The 17,451-nt window shown below is 45.8% G+C and overlaps 2 protein-coding genes across 11 annotated transcripts in view; one reads left to right on the forward strand and one right to left on the reverse strand.

Moving 5' to 3' along the window:
- The window catches only part of ARHGAP1 (Rho GTPase activating protein 1), a 25,269-nt gene extending 20,283 nt beyond the window's left edge, over positions 1–4,986 (forward strand). For all 3 annotated transcript variants that reach the window (XM_085224724.1, XM_085224726.1, XM_085224725.1), the window contains exon 13: positions 524–4,986. In XM_085224724.1, the coding sequence (XP_085080850.1) occupies positions 524–703 (180 nt within the window). In that variant the 3' untranslated portion in view covers positions 704–4,986. The remainder of the gene's footprint in view (positions 1–523) is intronic.
- Positions 3,931–17,451, reverse strand: part of ATG13 (autophagy related 13) — a 25,655-nt gene continuing 12,134 nt past the window's right edge. For 3 of the 8 annotated variants that reach the window (XM_085224722.1, XM_085224718.1, XM_085224719.1), the window contains 8 exons: positions 16,214–16,312; positions 14,154–14,264; positions 13,333–13,466; positions 12,467–12,584; positions 11,702–11,779; positions 11,284–11,400; positions 10,695–10,823; positions 3,931–10,124 (listed from right to left, as the gene is read on the reverse strand). In XM_085224722.1, the coding sequence (XP_085080848.1) occupies positions 10,047–10,124; positions 10,695–10,823; positions 11,284–11,400; positions 11,702–11,779; positions 12,467–12,584; positions 13,333–13,466; positions 14,154–14,264; positions 16,214–16,312 (864 nt within the window). In that variant the 3' untranslated portion in view covers positions 3,931–10,046. The remainder of the gene's footprint in view (positions 10,125–10,694; positions 10,824–11,283; positions 11,401–11,701; positions 11,780–12,466; positions 12,585–13,332; positions 13,467–14,153; positions 14,265–16,213; positions 16,313–17,451) is intronic. The other 5 variants (XM_085224723.1, XM_085224721.1, XM_031553534.2 and 2 more) reach the window with 3 other exon arrangements.

Genomic DNA, 17,451 nt, shown 5'->3' on the forward strand with positions numbered 1-17,451 from the left:
GGGGGATGTGAGAAGTGGCAAAATGTTGCTTCTTGATTCCTGGATGCTGCAAGTAGTGTGTTCTTCCCCTAGCCATCTTCTGGCAGTGAGTCTTGAGCTCGTCTGCCACCCTCCTTCCATCTCTCTGGAAAGTCTGTCAGCTCTAGCTTTGGGGAGGGAAGAGGGCAGCTCTTGTGTTGTTCTGCAGCATGTCTAAAGGGGGGTGAGGGGCAAATGGATGTGGCCTTCTCAGTGGTGTGTAGAAATAGGACAAGGAGTAATGGCCTAAAACTTGAACATGGGAAATTCTATACTAACATGTGGAAGAACTTCTTTTCAGCAAGCGTGAGGGATTACTGGAATAGGTTGCCCAGAGAGGTTGTGGAGTCTCCATCTATGGAGACATTCGAGACCTGTTTGGATGCCTATCTGTGTGACCTATTGTAGACTGCCTGCTTAGGGGGCTTGGACTCGGTGGTCTCTTGGTCCCTTCCAACCCCTGTAATTCTGTGATTTCACAATGTTCTCTTTCCTTCCCCCATAGGTATCTGCTCACAGTGACAGAAACAAGATGACAAACACCAACCTGGCAGTTGTGTTTGGCCCAAATCTGCTGTGGGCCAAGGATGTAGCCATCACCCTAAAAGCCATCAATCCGATCAATACCTTTACCAAGTTCCTGCTGGATCACCAGAAGGAGCTCTTTGAGGATGTGGAGGCCTGATTCCCGGCCAGCCCACACCAGCACACTGTGCCCACCTTCCCACCTTTCCCACCTTGTCTTGGGGCTGTGACCAAGCTGTCTCCAGTACAAAGGGACTGTTATCTCCTGGGTGATGAGCAGAATGAGGGCTGTGGAGATGGTGGTGAAAGTGTAAGCAAGCTGGAGACCTGCTGCTCCAGATGGGGATGGGAGCTGGTCTCCCAGCAACTGTGTGGAGTACTGCCCCACCTGCCAGTCTGTGCAGCTTCTCCAGGGCTCATCACCAGCCTATTGCCCTATAAGATGACCAGCCATTCTTTCCTCCTTTCCTCACATACGGTTTTTCTGCCTCCTGTCCCTTCCCTTCCTCAGCAAAGATCTCTTTTTTTGTTTGTTTAAACTCCCAACAACCCCATCTCACTCCCCTTGTTTCAGCTGGGCTATCAGGGCTCGGGCAAGACTTGCTTGGTATGTGGCAGAGATGTTCTTTCTATAGGTGCCATTTTTCTGCACTGAACGTGCATTCTGCCTTTCCCCAGGTGCATCTGAAACACTGAATGGAGCAAGCAGCCCTTGTGCTTCAGGTACTTGTCCTGCACTTGCAAACACCACTTTAGCCACAAGTTTTTGGCAGGCAAGCGAAGGATAGGTTCCACAGCACATGGGCTGTATAGACCTGCCAGACAGCAACACACAGAAGCTCAATTTAGCTCAAGCCCCTCTGGGGTCACCCAAACTTCAGCTATTCTTCAGCTTTTCCTGGGGTGAGGTTCCTCCTGTAGTTATCCAGCTCAGGTGTTTCTGTCCCTTCAGCAGTATTTCCAGCCTGGTTTGGAAGGTGCATGTCAGACCTGGCTGTGCATGGGTTCTGGCTGGGGTCCTTTCACAGATGGGAGTCTGAATTGCAAGGAGAAAGTGCCCTCGTGGCACAGGACTGCTGAAACTATGAAGGTCGCTGCCTTTTCCTCTGACAGCAACACAGCCTCTTCTACTCCTTCAGGCACGTTCATCTGTGCTGACAGACACAGACTGCCTTGGTTGTTTCTTCTCTTCAGTTTGAGCAGAACTTTCTCTAGCACAATGTAACAGTGAGTGTGGCCTTAGGGGAAGGTCTAGGGACTGGGGCTAACCCTCACTCTGGAGTGTACCAGGCCTGGTTTACAAGTTTCTGCCAGGTGCTGAGCACTCATGTGCCAAAGCTGTGAGGGAACAGCTATTCCTTGCAGGGGGGCATCGTCTTCTCTCTTCCTCAGTTCCTTTGCCTTCCATCCTCTCATGGAAGCCTCATCCGGTGTATCCTGTATGCTCTGGGCATGCCTGGAGAAATAGGATTGTCTGCAAGGCAGGCTTAGGGCTGGATGTGCCTGATGCCTTCCCAAAGCAGTGCCTCACTGTTGGTTTGGGGTTGTAGTGTGTAGGTCACCTAGAGCTAGAAGAGATCCCTCTCCTTAGCCTGGGCCTGATGGGGTGTTCGTGAGGAGTTCTAGCCTTATTTTTCTGGTGTGTTATAGCTTTATCTCTTGTGCCCTGCATGCCTTGGCCAGTCCTACTTCGTGCTGTATTTGGCAGCAGGGACAAAAGTTTTGGACCAAACAGAACTCATTTTATTAAAAGCTACTGGATGCTAAATAGAATTTACTTTTTTGTAGCATTTTAGCCTGATCAGAAGTTGTTGCCCCAGTTGTAATCAAAATAAGTGACATCTGCTGCAGGGATGATGGAAGTTGCTATTCCTGCTACACTGTGGAACAGGGATGGGTGTTAACACAGGAAGCCTGGCAGAGCAGTGCAGGTCTAGCAACTGGCTTGGAGGAGGCACGCCAGCTTGTGGGTGGAAACAGTGAGCAAGAAACTGAGCATTGCTAAGGTTGGAGTGAGAGATGTTCTAGGACAGGGCTGGGCCAGATCCTTTCTAGATATGAGGGGACTTTATCCTGTGGAGGCTACAAGACTGCTTATTCTCCCTCCTTTGAGAGTAGGAGTCTACCCTCTTTGGCTGAGAGATACCTACTGTTTTGGCCTAAACCATTCACAGCAGTAACCAAGTAAATGTTTTTTGGAGGTAAAGATACCGGGCTCCTAATTCACATTTGATCTCTGTTGGAGTAAGTGAGCAGGACTGATTTGCTGTGCAGTAGTCATCTGCTGTGATGGACAGAGGGGAAAGATGCACTTGCTGCAGTGTTTGCTTTAGGAGCTGAGGCTTCCTGGACAGGCTGTGTGGAGGGGGAAGGCTGAAAGAGCTCAGTGCTCAGCATCCAGTTCTTCATTCACGCAGACGCCCTGCTCCTCAGCTTCAGCATTTGGAGAGACCAGTGCAGCTGATTCTGGCTGTGCTTGTATCTCCCTAGAGGAAAGGCAAACCCAGCTAATTTCTCCAGGGAGAAATGAACTCCAGGCCAGGAAATTGGGATGGGATGTGCTTGTGTGCTGGGGCACAAGGCCTGGACCCTGCATGCAGCTGCAGATTCCTTGGCAGGGAGGCCCTGGCGGAGCAAGTGCCATTCCCAGCCCAGTAGCCAGGAGCAGTGCTGGGAGCTTAGCTGTGCTCCAGGGGGAGAGCAGAGATTGCTGCAAGTATCTTGGCTGAACAAGAGCCAGCACTGTGCCCAGGTAGTCAAGAAGGCCAGTGGCATCTTGGCTTGTATCAGAAATAGTGTTGTCAGCAGGAGCAGGGAAGTGATTTCCTTCTGTATTCAGCTCTGGTGAGGCTGTATCTTGAGTACTGTGTTCAGTTTTGGGCCCCTCACTGCAAGAGACACATCAAGGAACTGGAGTGTGTCTGGAGAAGGGCAACGAAGCCCTGGAGCACAGGGCTTATGAGGAATGGCTGAGGGAGCTGGGATTCTTCAGTCTGGAGAAGAGGAAGCTCAAAGGAGATCTCATTACTCTCTTTAACTTCCTGAAGGGACGTTGTAGTGAGCTGGGGGTCGGCCTCTCTTCTCATCTAACTAGTGATAGGACTAGAGGGAACGGCCTCAAGTTGTGCCAGGGGAGATTCAGGCTGGACATTTGGAAATACTGCTTCTCTGAAAGAGTGTCAGGCACTGGAATGGGCTGCCCTGGGAAGTGGTGGAATCACCGACCCTGGAGGTGTTCCAGGAATGTTTAATCATTGTGTTGAGGAACACGGTTTACTGAGAACTGTTGGTGACAGGTGGATGGTTGGACTGGATGATATTGTAGGTCTTTTAACCTCAGTGATTCTATGATTCTATCTGTTCCGTATGGAGTTTGTTCGGCAGGTGTTGTTTCTTTTTTTTTTTTTTTTTTTTTTTTTTTTTTTTTTTTACTCCTTCTCTCTTTTTTTAGTGAATTCTCTAACGTTTCCTTTTTTAGCCAAATGGAGCCTGGTGCATCTCCTGCAGGCAGGGATAACAACCTGCTCCAGTTCAGTGCCTGCAGGGAGCAGATCTGGAGGGTGTTCAGGAAGCTGCTGCTGCTTATGGTGGGAAAGTGCTTGCAAATCCTGGAAGGGACCCAGTGTAAATATCCCCTTTTGTTTGCTGCTCCTTGTGCTGGAGCTGCTGGGGGCCCTGGAGCAGGCACAGTAACCAGGGCTGCTTTTGCTTCTGCTTTTTGCTCTCCTGAACGCCTTCTATTGAGATATCCCTTGTGTGACTTGAGCAAGGAACTGGGCCTGCTCGCAGCCTCTGCCAGTGGGTGGCTGTGCACACCTGCATCTGCTGAGGCCTGGGGCTCCCATTGCCTGCGCACTTGGGCAGCGTCTGCATAAGGAGCCAGGCTGGCAGAGTGTGGGCCCCACTGATCCTGGGAGATGGGGTCTGGGTAGGCTTCTGATCTTTGGCATTTTCCTCCTTTCTGTAGAGCTGCCCGAGAGTCTCCTCCCTGGTTTGTCTTTCAAGTTAATAAGCCATTTCTCCTTGAGGAGGTGGAAAAATGGTTCCGCTCCAACCCTCTGCTTTTTAGCACCTAGCTCATTCCCCTCCGCTAAGGCCTAGCGCCGTCTTCATGGCCCCTCGTCGCTCTCTGACCCGAGTTGTACAGTGGGTGGTGCAGAGGGGCTGGGGCTATCTGAATGCCTTGTGGCAACGTCTGCTAATTTGACAGAGATCTAAGGGCCAGTTTGGTTCCTGTTTCACACACAGGGGCCCCTGTGCAAAATATTTGGTATTGCTTTTGTTGCTGGTGTTCCCTGCCTTCTTTTCTGTTGATGTTTATCAGGTGCAGGGCTGGGGGTTTCACAGTGGTATTCGTTCACATTGTTTATTTCCTTCTAATCGGCACCGATCTTGTATTTCACAGTTTGCACTTTTTGTATTTGAATAAAAATGGAAATGTAATCCCAGATCCAGGTGTGTCTGTCCAGTGGCAGCAGCTGTGGCACAACTACAAGAAACAGAGTTAGGTTGTTATGCTGCCAACCACAACACACAGAGAAGAATGTGAGTATAAGATGCGTGCTTTGTGAGTAACTCTGCAAAGTACTGTCTGCAGAAGCATCGGGCTGAAAACAGATTTAGAAAAAGAGTGAAGTATTGCATGTTTGGCTCTTTCCTGATGGCAGTAGCCTGGTCGGGGCTGGGCATCCACATTACTGTCTCCTTGCCCTGATGAGCAGATGAGTCAGCCGGGGAGCAGCACCGCTTATCTCATCCCCATGGGCCAAGCAGGAGCCAACTGTTGGCTGCCTGTTAGGATGGGCTGGTTCTGCTTATCCAGTGGCCAAGTGATGCACAGAGAAGCACAGGCCTGTGCCTGCCACATCAATTTGTTATGTGGGTCACTAACTCCTTGATGTACAGTAGGCTTTGGTTAGGACTACACTCCTTGATCCACATATGGTTAACCAGCTTTTCCTGTTGGAAAACAACTGTAATTCCTGGTTACATTAGGATGCTTTTTGGTTAGTAGAAGGACTTTTACCCACAAAGTGATTAGTGCAGCATAGTGCAGAGGAAACATACTGGATATGAGGACAAAAAGAGAACACGGAGCTAAAACCACACCACCAGGAGCCCTGGCCGCATGCCTTGTAGTCCAGGTATGTTGCTTCTGATGTTAACACTTGGGTTTCTACAACAGTGTGCTGCTTTTCAGTTGTTATTTCTAATAGTGTGTATTATTTAAAACTCATGCTGTTGAGTTTTCCAGTATTGCCAGTTCCTCTTCCTCACATTGGCACTATTCAGCATGACTTGTGAGAAGCTGTCAGCCATATACAGGCTGGCATCATTTCCTGGCATCAGTTCACAGTGCTTTGTGTATGCTCCTTGGGTCTGATTTACTAATTTACCTGCTGTCATTTACTGCACAGTACTTCAGATCTACAGTTGAGGGGGTTACTTAATATTTTTGTGGGGTCTTTTTATGTGGATAGTTCTTTTGCCGGTAGTCTGTGACTTCACAGGCTTCAGCCTGATTTTCCACCCCTGGGACTGTGCTGACCCACTGTAGTGGAGTCAGTGTGGTTTATTTGATGACTGTACAGCAGTATGTCAGTAATCAGTTCTCAGATGCCCATCTCTGGACTTTGGTCAGTGACCCTTCACTGCTGGGGCTGTGCAGCAGTAAGCTTTGCACTGCTCTGGAGGAGTCTGGGAGCAGCGGGTCTGTCCCTGATGGTGCCAGCAGGACGTACATACTACGTGCAGCCGCACAGACAGCGTTTAGCACAGTGTAAATAGTGTTTTCTGCTTGGCGTGCTTTCATGTGCAGCTGCCCTGTGGCTTCAGGGACACTATTGAGATTTTTTATTTTTTTTTTACTATGTAGGCTCACTCTTGGACAGTATGTGACTGGTCATAGCCTTGGTGGTAGCAAAGATTCTGGTGGGCATTGCAGTAAGGCCCAGATCCCCCAGGATGGTTTGTGTGAGTTTGCTGGCACTTACTGCTTCTCACATCATGCAGCATCTTTCCTTAGTGCATGAAGTGATGCTGATAAATACACATACAAACACACACATAATGTATGCATCTCAGTAGCTGTAAGGTTGCAATGGGATACTGGTTTCTGATAAGATTGAGTTATCCTTGCTCTCCAAGCTGGAATACTTCCCTTCATAGAAACTTGTACTATACTGTCACTTTTTTTTCCTGCATCTTCCTCTGTCTTTATAAAAGCCAGACACCCTTTATGCTGCAGCTTGAATCAGCACTGCCTGTATTTATGCATCCATTTTTACCATCTTATTGTTTCTCCTTTGAAGGGAAGATGTCAGCACCTTACATGGCATCACATTATCTGGGGTTAACTTTAAGCAACACTATACACAGCCTGGCTGACTACTCTAACGGTAACACAGTGGTGCACTGCACCTGCTACTCCTGGCAGAGGCAGGCAGCTCTGCCCATCCAGTTTCCTGGAGGACAAAGACGGAGGGGTTGGGACCATCCCAAACCTGGCAGCAGATGTGGAGGAAAGCGCGTAACGGAGCAGTGTTGCTGTCCATTGCTTACATAAAAGTTTTATTGGAAATTCTTTGAATACTTGAAGTACAATGGAGACTATTTCCAAAACAATACAATTTAGGAGCCTTTTCCTTCACCCAAAATATCTGTAAAGCAGCAGCTATACACATGCTGTCCTTAGCACAGACTTGAGCAGACATCTGCTAAAATAAGCAGCCCCCATAGTACAATCTGTAGTAGGCTACAGCAGCAGCTAGATCTTTCCTGAAACTGAGCATTTACACAGTGGTCAGAGAACTCAGAGCCTAGATGAAGCAACTACGTGTTGAAGCTGAGGAACATCCAGAAAAGAGGCACATAACTCAGCCCTAAAGAATCTCTTTATTGCTATGGTCATCCAGCTCAACACCAGCAGCTTACATAGACTAATTTCCAGCCTTCCATAGAAAAGAACTGCCACTCTGAAGTTCTGCTCTACGAAATGCGGGAGCTGTGGCAACACATGAGCACAAGTATTTGGCTCGGGGGACCTTCTGGGCAGGATCAGCAAAAAGGGCATGCCTTCTGCCAAATCCATCTACAGCTTTTCAGTGTGCCCAGAGGCCAGCAGGTGCGCTGGCTAGATAAAGTTCAACCTATTCTAGCCTTCTTCCCTGAATACAGTGCAAACCAGCACGTTACCCCATCTCTGCTGCTTGGCAGCTCGGATCATACAGCCATGCACTGGCTGTAAGCTAAGAAAAAGGTGACAGCTCACAGAAGGGCGGTTGCTATGTCCTACAGGGCAATAGAGACCAACCTGTGAGCAGAGATGAGAGCAGGTGACACTCAGTCCTTGAGTTTCTGCACCCTTATGATACCCCTTCCACCTGTAAAGCAAGGTGGCTCTGGCTGTGTGTACACAAGTATTTATTAAACCCCATGTAACTTAAATCAATCTGTGAGCCATTTAGAAACTTCTTAAAAACATCTGTGCATCTTGTTTTGCAAGTAGTAAGCAGTGTCTGTGTGAGGCTTCAGAAAAGCTGGATTGGGTGAGTTATCTGGCTATGTTCTGGTGGGTGCTTCTTCAACACGGCTATAACTGGAGCTTTAGAGCTCACCTGTCCTCCCATGGAGCACACCTCTTACCCAGAAACTGGTAAAGTTCAAGCACTGCATTGCTCTGACCTTACAATAAGCTCTACTCTGAACTTGGTTCCTTGCTCTACCAGTGGGTACAGAATTAGTGTTCTAGAGAGGAGCTGAGCTTCCCCAGTCTTCTGCTAACCATCTCTTTCAGCTGAGGATGCAGCACAGTTGAAGAAGCTGCCACGACGCGTTGTCTTGAAGGCTGGTTACTTAACCACTCTAGGGAAGTGAAGATGGTTCCTCGGTGTAGAGGGAACAACACTTTTGTAGGAAGGGGAAAAAAAGGTGTATGGGACAGTAAGGGGCCTTGCAGTTGCTCATTCTAGTTATACGTGGGAGGAGGAAAACGAACCACAAGAAGACCAACCTTCTCTAAGTTTCTGCTTAGTGTCACTGTTTCTCTTCCTGTCCTTATATCAGACAAAAGACATACAACAGCCTAATCAACCACAGAGTGCTGCCAGCCAGTCACACTGCTAATAGCCAGCTCATTACAAAAATAAAATTTCAGCTCATCGAAAGCCAGCTGATTAAAAAGTACCATAGGCTCCCAAAAATGTGCTTCTTTAAAGAAGCTGCCTTCTGAACGGCTGAAGAACACTGCAAATTCATCCATACCTATCAGAACACAGCTTTTAAGTCCCTGCCACTCCACTACATTGACGTGTGCATTTCATTCTATCAGTGGGCCGTGACTGGATGAAATGGAAACATAGTCCCCAAAACAGAGTATTAGAATAATCAAGTCTGTCTTATAAAATAAATATCTTGAATATTTTCCTGCAAAAGGGGACTCACTGGACAGGGTTCCGTGGCACACATGCTGTCTGCAGTGATCCAGGCAGAATGACCCGCACAACTACATGAAAACAACATATTTTAAATATAGGTTTCTTTAAAAGCAATAAATATTTCTCAATTCTTAAGATCATCTATTAACCATAAAGCAGGAGAGTTTGCGTGGGTTAGAGGAAAGTATCTCAGACTAAGACTCCTAATTACGTAACCCTAAAGAAATAGGATTCCTAGTATTTACAGTTACATTTCAAAAGCAGAGACTACGAATTCAGCATCACAGCTGCTACGTGCAGGCTTGCCAACACAGTCAAAACTGGTAAACTCAACATAGCTGAGTGTCAGTACACTCAGAAAGGAAATGTGGAAAAGCACTTCTGTAGTTTCTCTCCTGCCTATCAGCGAGTCTTTACAGAAGGTGTCACACAACGACTGTGTAGAGACTCAGTTCCTTAGAAGCAGAAAAACAAAGGTAACTTGTATTACACAGGTCCCAAAGCCGATGTCTCTCCCTGTGCTCCAGGCACTCACACTGAAGTCAGGCTAAAATGGCCCATTCTGTGGAATGGATGTCCTGGACATAGAGCTGCTGATCTGCTGAACTCACAGACCTTAGAAACGACCCAAAGCTTTCTATGCTCTAACAGGATCAAAGACTGTAGGAAAAAAATGTCTGTTAGCAAGAAGCTGTGTTGAGGGAACTCACGCCATAGGATCTTTGGAGGAAGAAGATGGCAATTTTTCACAAAGCCCCTCCACACAGAACAGACTGAAGAGAAAATGAATTTCATACATTGGAGTTTGACTTCCTGTGTACCTACTGGTCATAAATTCAAGACTGAACACGAACAGGAAGAGCAGTCCAGAACTATGCAGTGGAGCAGCTGAGGAAAACCAGCAGACGAGCTGTACCTGCTGTTGAAAGAGCAATCAAAGAAAGCTCACTTGGAAGGAAATAGTCAAAGCAAGACCAAAGGCAGAGCAGGGGTGACAGATATTTGTTGACATCATTCTCCAGGACGCTCCGAGGAGAAGAACTGCTCCAGCAAAACTGGAAAATCGCTTCACTGCAAGGTTTCTACAAAGGCATCAAACTCTTTGACATTTTTCTCATGGACTGCCAGCTTCTCTGGTAACGAGTCCTGGAGGGGCAAAGAAAGATGCAGATCAGGACTCATTCTCAACAGATAGAGACTGCATTTAAAGCATCCTTGTAAGGCAAAAATTCCTTTTTCTAAGCAACCCAACCCCTCTCCACCACTCTGGGCTCCCCCTCCCACATGCACAAAACCAAGAGTCCTCTGACAGGATCTAATAAGGGACCCTGAGAAAGGCACTCTGACCAGAGCGTGTGTTCTGCAGAAGAATAAGTGCACTGGCCTGGCCTTGTGCAGATCCACCAGGATTTTACTTGTGTGCAGAATGCAGGATCAAGCCTCGTTTGTCACTAAGCCTTACAGACCAGAAGCGGGATCAGTTTTGAGGGAATAGTTTTGGGAGTTTGAATGACAACTACAGCAAGCACCTGGTAGCAGCTTTCAGCTTGAAGATAAACAAAAAAGTTTCAGAGGCTCAAGTGTGCTATAAACAAATCTGCATTTATCTGAAACATATTAGTGAGGGACCCCCCTTAGTCAGATTCTTTTAAACTAGGAATAGAGAGAGTACTATAATGTATGATTCCCACGAAAAGAAGTTGTATGGTTCCATACCAAATCCTCTGCCATGGACTGAGCTCCTATGTCAATGGAGAGGCTGCTGAGTTGAGGGGGGTTCTGAAACTCACGGTAAAATGTCCCCAGGTCCATTGGAAGAATGTCATCTTTTGAAAATGCTGGTTTCTAGAATCAGAAACACCACCGTCAGTTCTCATTCAGAGACATTTGCTTCCCTTTTGTCGTAATCTCAGATAAAGTCACTACTTCCTACAAGTAAATATCTTGGTATTACAACTGTTGTTGTAATAGTGCAGATTAAATAACTGAACAGCTCCAGCTAAAGCTTGGCCAAGCGAGGCCAAGATTTGTGGTTGCCTAAACACTTAGAAAGGAGCATTTTTGTGGAATCTGGTTCCTTTAAGCATTAGAGAGCACAAATAGCCCAGGTGTTGGTAGGAACTGGATTACTTAATTGGTAGCTGCTGGTATCAGTGCCCTCTGTGGTTTGGAGATTGCTGGAAGTCTGAATCATGGGCCTTTTCCCTCCCATGAAAACAACTTTTATGTCATTCGCTATTGTGCCAGTACCCAAAGCCCACCCAAGATGTAGGGGTTATGTGAGAATGCTGATCAGGGCACTTACAAAATCAATCATAACAAAGTCATCGTGGGTGTTCCCTGCGCTGCTGCCACTGGAGCCCTCTGAGTGTAAGCTGCCTTGTAGAGGAGATTCAGTTTCTGGGGAATCAGGAGGATTGACCTGCCCAAGAAATTGAAGATGGTGAGTAGTGATGTTATTTATGAACTCATTTGTCTGCATGTTTTTATGCTGTGTGGGCAGTTAGGAGGCTGGATGATGAGCACATGCTGCAGTAGCACACACGTGTTGTTTGCATACCAGTAGAGCCCAAGGCTCAACACAGGAACCCCAGTTCCTGGGTTTCAAGCAGCTAGTTCTTTCCTCAAAATAAACACTAAAGTGTACTCAAGAAAGGGAATAGCATGGATACTGCATGAGGGATGCTGAGAAGGCACAGATTATTCCTTGGGAAGGGGCTTACCATGGGGTCGTTATCTTCCAGCTCAACATTCTTGGGAGCAAACATAGCAAAAGGAATGTCTAAGTTGGCCATGGTCACCTGAGGAGATTCAGCAAACAAAATTTCACTAAGAGACTCTGCTTACCCAGCACAGCAAAGGCTACTGAAAGTCTCTGTCAGGTTTACTAAAAATTGCCCAAGATCACATCATCAGTTTGGCAGGATGCTGACAACCTCATTTAAAAAAATATGAAATAGGTTGTACTCAGTTGATCGCATACAGACACACACTCCATATACAACACCTTATACGAGACAGGCAAGAGTTAACACACTGCTACACAATCAAACGAACACCCTTTGCCCATCCAAAGGGCCTAGGAGAGGGCTTAAAAACATAGTTAAAGCAGCTGTAGCAACTGGACTTATCTCTAAGCTGCCCTATCTGAGTTTCCTTAATGCTTGCTTACTTGCGATGAACTGGCCTACTGCACATCCTTTCAAGGAAAGGAGGCTTGCTGCCAGCTTTGTGGGATCATTGGGGAGTATGAAGTCTTCCGTACCCAGACTGGGTGTTGGCAAAGTGGGACAAATTCAGCAGCTGTCACATCCCAAAAGGATTTTATGAAAAGTATGCCTCTGACAAAACCGCAGGCAAATGCTGCAGGCAGAAATATGCACCCTCAGTCTCCTGGACTGCCCTGGCATCAGGGTGCTTTGTTTCCTCTTTGTATGAACAGGCAGGAGAGGCAGCATATGGTTGTGAGAAAGCTGTCTGCTAGTTACCTGGTTAATAGGTTTGTTGACAAAAGCTCCCACCTTCCGGATAAAGATGGTCTCCAAAAGGTCATGTGGGGAGCCACACTTCCCTTCACTGCTGTTTGATACTGTTTCTGTGTCCTCGCTGGGAAAGGAAGACAAACTAGTGACTCGCTGCATAACCAATACAAGCAAACAGTATGCTCTTAAAGGCTCCTTCATTTTTCTGGATTTACTCCCAATATTAAAAAGGAGAAAAACAGAAATCATTTTCTTTGTACCACACCTTTCTCCTCAGTCATAAGCAGAAAAGGGGAGTGGGATGTTTGTGGAATCAGATTTTTGCTTAAATCTGGAACAAAACTACTTAGTTGAACAAAAAGGTGCTGCTGACTGAAATAGCCTTTTCTTTTTTTTTTGGAGGGGGACTTAACTCCAGAATGTGTATGTTCAGAGCTGTTCCTGTTCATCACCATTATTTTTTCAGTAATACAATCACCACAAGGATCTTCAGGAGGCGAGGTCAAGGAGCAGAATACTATCATTCACTCTGACTACAGAGGAAGCAGTCTAATGCATCACAACAGCCAGAGCTAGGATTATTAGTTCACTAAATGGCTCTTAGTTATTTCTCTGGCCTGTTTGCTTTCCTATCACAGGCATATGGAACTTCAAAATAACCGAAGAAAAAGGCTGAGTCTTCTGGTAAGAGGACTATTACCATATACCCAGAAAAGTGCTAGGAAAGCCCCAGTCAGATAAAACTGCTGTTTCAGGGGGAGGAAAAACAACAGTTATGCTAAAACCAATAGCTAAAAAGGGGAAAACACTTTTATCTTAACATGATTCCAAATGTGTTAGCACTAGTGGAGGGTCATCGAAAACCAACCTACCTACTAGAAGGAGTCGCTGCTGAGTAGTGCACTCCATCTAGTGGGGTGCATGTCCTCTCTTGGTCAGCTTGAGTGCCATGTGCTGGCTGGCTAGGAACTGGGGGAACTCCCCCCTCTTTGCCTGGACAGATCAACTGAGATGGAAAGGAATGATTAAGTTAGACACCTCCAAAGTAGGTCGGCAACACAGTGCAGTACAGAGCAGATTCCCAAGTCACGGGAACTAAGTCATGGTTTCTGGCATATGACTGGGCTCTCACACCCACAAGGCAGCAGGTGATATTAAGCAGGTGACCATCTGAGTACAAGCTCTTTCTTGTTCCCTTCCTACTCCTCTCCATTTCAGGCTTTTCCTACACAGAAGAACTGTCCTATGCAACAGAACAGAACTTATTTGCATCCATTTATCAAAAAAAATACACCAGTGTGGTCTGTCAGCATGTCCTGCATCTAGGTTACAGAGCTGTGCTCGGAGAGCTACAATGGCAGCAGCTCTGTAACACAGCCAGGGCTTGAAATCAGTGGCACATCAGTGCAGGCAAATAGGTTGGATTTGGTTTTACAAACAGGTTTGACATCTTTTAGCCATTTCTCTACATGACCCCTACCCTACCCCAGCACAGTCAAAGATGCTGAGGAGCCAATTCTTAGCTTCTGTGCAACTTGTGCTTTCCTTATTCTTAGCCTAGATTCTTTTTGTTCCTGACAGAAGATACTAATGCATGCACTAGTTTCAAGGCCTCCCTTAAGTGAGCCCTTAAGAGGTGACACAAGAGGGTTGCAATACCAGCTACGCTTGTTCTTCTACCCTCTACAAGTACCTGGTGAGGGTGTGCAGCATTCAAGCCACCAGCAAAGAGTACAGGATACCCCATGTCAGCTGATCCAACTCCCAGGGCAGCAGGCTGATAGGGAAGACGAGAGCTGGAAAGCTAAGAAAGAAGAGGAAGGAAAAAAAAAAAGGGCAAGGGGAGAGGAGAGGAAGGGAAGGGGAATGTCCCACAGTCTGAATAATCATCAGTCACTGAAGAAGGAACAGGAGAAGTCAGAGGCAGAGCACAGTGTTTCAGGCTGGCAGAAGAATGCTAGGTTTTCATTAGTCCCTCATGAAAGTTATTGTTTTATAAAGTTAATATTGTAGGGAACTAAATTTGGGCTTTGTCATGACTGGTTTCCTACACATACAGGAGGCTGTGAGAGGTACGGCTGATCTCTGACATCCAGTCACAGGGAAGCTCTGCTCAACAGGCTTGTTTTGCATACTTATGAAGCTAACATTTCAGTGTTTTATACCAGTTAGCTTCTGCCAAAGAATACAATGCCCCATAAATGTGCTAGATGAAGAGAGAACTGGGAAGCTAACCCTTCTGAGATTGCTTTAGGAATGAAGTGTTGCAAGCAGTGAAACTCTGGAGAAGTTCCTTATGCACTTAGATTTCCCTAAGTAGAAATCTAACCACATTAAATAACTTTCTCCTGCTTTGACTGTCTTGGCCTCAAGAGGAACACTTCTCAGGGCCTGCATGTGATACCCTAGCAGTGCCAACACTGATGAAATTTGCAGGAAACTGAATGGTGAGCAGCACTTTTATTCACATGAGGCTTATTAAGATGAACAGAGCTATTTCTTTTTAAAGAAAAGCAGGTACAATATTATTATTTTTGTTGTAGAAATGTCCAGACAACTTGACTCCTTTTGAAGAACTCATGTTGCTTTGGAGATTTTACACTCATCTTCCTGTAGGAATTCCTTAAGGAATTCTAGGGAGTGTTGCTCAGATACTATAGTGGTACCTAAATGTTCTTTCCTATAAGGTACTTCTCTGTCCATTCTTGTGAGACACTTGCAAAAATGTGAGGACCATGACTTTAGACAGACTTGTAAGGTGCAAACAAAGAAGAGTAAACTCAGGTCTTTATAAGGTATTACTTGAAACCTGAAAGACAGGTGGAAGTGAATTTATTTTTTCTCCTTTAAATTAACAGCATCTCTGTTGTAATCCAGTAGTCCAGGAAAAGTTCTAATTAATGACTGTGCAAGTTCTAGGGCTACTGACTGTTAAGAGAAAACACTCAGTGTTGTGCCCTTGCCTCCTGTGTCTTTGACTAACAATTAATCCTTGCAGCTGCTGTTGTTTATTCAAGGATGTTTGTCCTATCTTTGGGAGACCTTCAGCTGCAAAGGCATTTAAGCAGCTGAGCCTCACTGAAATCCACACAAGAGAAACACCCAAGTAGATGTGGCTCCTAATGAAAGTAGATAACATTCACTGAAGTTGGGAGGGCCTCCAGCATCAGTGGGGCCAAAATTTATTTGTATTTCTATTAAGTTAGATATTTCTTCTTTAAGGGTAGAAAATCAATTTGCCTTTATGACTTTTGTTTCCTCTGTCCCTTTGCTCTCCCTGTCAGACTACATACAGCCCTTCTCAGCCAGCAACAGGGTGTGCTCTTCACTGCATCCTCAGTGTTATTGCTGTAGGGACGGTTCCTACCTCAGAGGTGGGAAATGCTAGCTCCTTCTCGACCTGACCAGCCTGAAAATTATGCTGTGCCTTTTTTTCTTGTTTAAACTCACTCCAGTGAAGTCCTTTTAAAACCCTGCTCAAAGTTCCTCTTTCTCCTGTATCTTCTGAGTTTTACAGGCTGCTTTATGCAGATCTGCTGTTCAGCACAAAGACTGCAGGTGGATTTTATATCTAGAGCACACTGGTTTTGCAAACTGTTACATTTTCAAATAACATACCTGCCCCATTTTGGGCTGACCAGCCTTTCCCATGCACAACAAACATTCTGCTTTGTCAAATGTGTACTTTCCTGTATTTGTTCAGTCATGCCACTACTTTCTGGCCACGTATAACACATCCTATTGGAAACTCACTTGATGTGAAAAGGCCAGCCCCATCACTGGGACCTTCAAGGTGTCCGTCACCACAGGAAGAGGAGTCTGAAAATGTGCCTTTGTGACAGTAAAAACACACTGTGCACAAACACAGACGCACAGAGGAAACAAAGAAAAGAAAGAATGAGAGAAGGGGAGAGAGAAAGAGAGAAAAGGGCTTCAGAGAAGAACTATAAAGAGTTGGATGAACTGAATGCTAGTGAAGAATGTTTGGCTGCAGCAGCCATGCCTATACATAGAGCAGAATATTTCCATGTTGCCAGAAACATGTTCATTTTATAAAGAACTGACTGCTTTCTGGTCTCAGGAAACTATTCTACACAGGTAATATTTAAGACTCCAGTGACTGCTGACAGAAAGTAACAGCCAGATACTGTCCCACAGCTAATAGAACTGTTACCAGCCAATCAGCAATGACAAGGCCAAGTAGTTACCAAAAAAAAAAAAGGTAAAAACAGTTTTACTTTTGGAATGTAGAAATAACACTGAATTTATTTACTTTCCACCTGTCTGAACACGCTCCTAGTCTTCCTGCATTTAGAAGGGCAGCAGATTGTATTTCTGCATGTCTGTGCTGCAGCCTTAGACTAAGGAGGGACCAGACTAAGGGGAGATTCAAATATACTGATGGGAAGAGAGAGCTCCTTCACCAGGACTGACACCAAAAGTAAATGCTGTCTTAGAGAGTGCTAATGCAAAAAGGTAACCCGACTCTGGTTCAGTCACATACCTTGTACCAGTTACTCTCTTACTAGCATGGTTTTATGAAAGCTGCGTTTCAGGGTACTACCTGAGGCCAGATTTTACTCCACGTTTGGGATACTTCAAAAACACACAATGGATATGTTATACAAGCTGATGGGGAGAAATTATCACACAGACCAGGTCTCACTTCTAGTTGGAAGGCAGGTAGAGCTGTCTATATGCTGTCTACACCACACAGCTGCTTGTGTTCTCCTAAGCGTTAATTTGTAAGCAAAAAGATGGAGAAAGAAACCAATCTGTCAAACAGCCGATTTTAACTGTTGTAAAGAAGACTGGCAGTTGTTTATAAATAAGCAAACAGAAGCTATGAGCCATGTAAAAAGCAAGAATGTAGGCTCATGATTGATGTGAATCCTCAAGGTTCATCTGGTTTCATAAAGCTTTTTCCCTTCGGTGACAGTAAAACTTCACGTTCCCTGGGGAAATGCCAGCTTCATTGTACTTACAAACAT

The sequence above is a fragment of the Meleagris gallopavo genome, chromosome 5, assembly GCF_905368555.1.
Source record: "Meleagris gallopavo chromosome 5, MGAL_WU_HG_1.1, whole genome shotgun sequence".
NCBI lineage: Eukaryota > Metazoa > Chordata > Aves > Galliformes > Phasianidae > Meleagris > Meleagris gallopavo.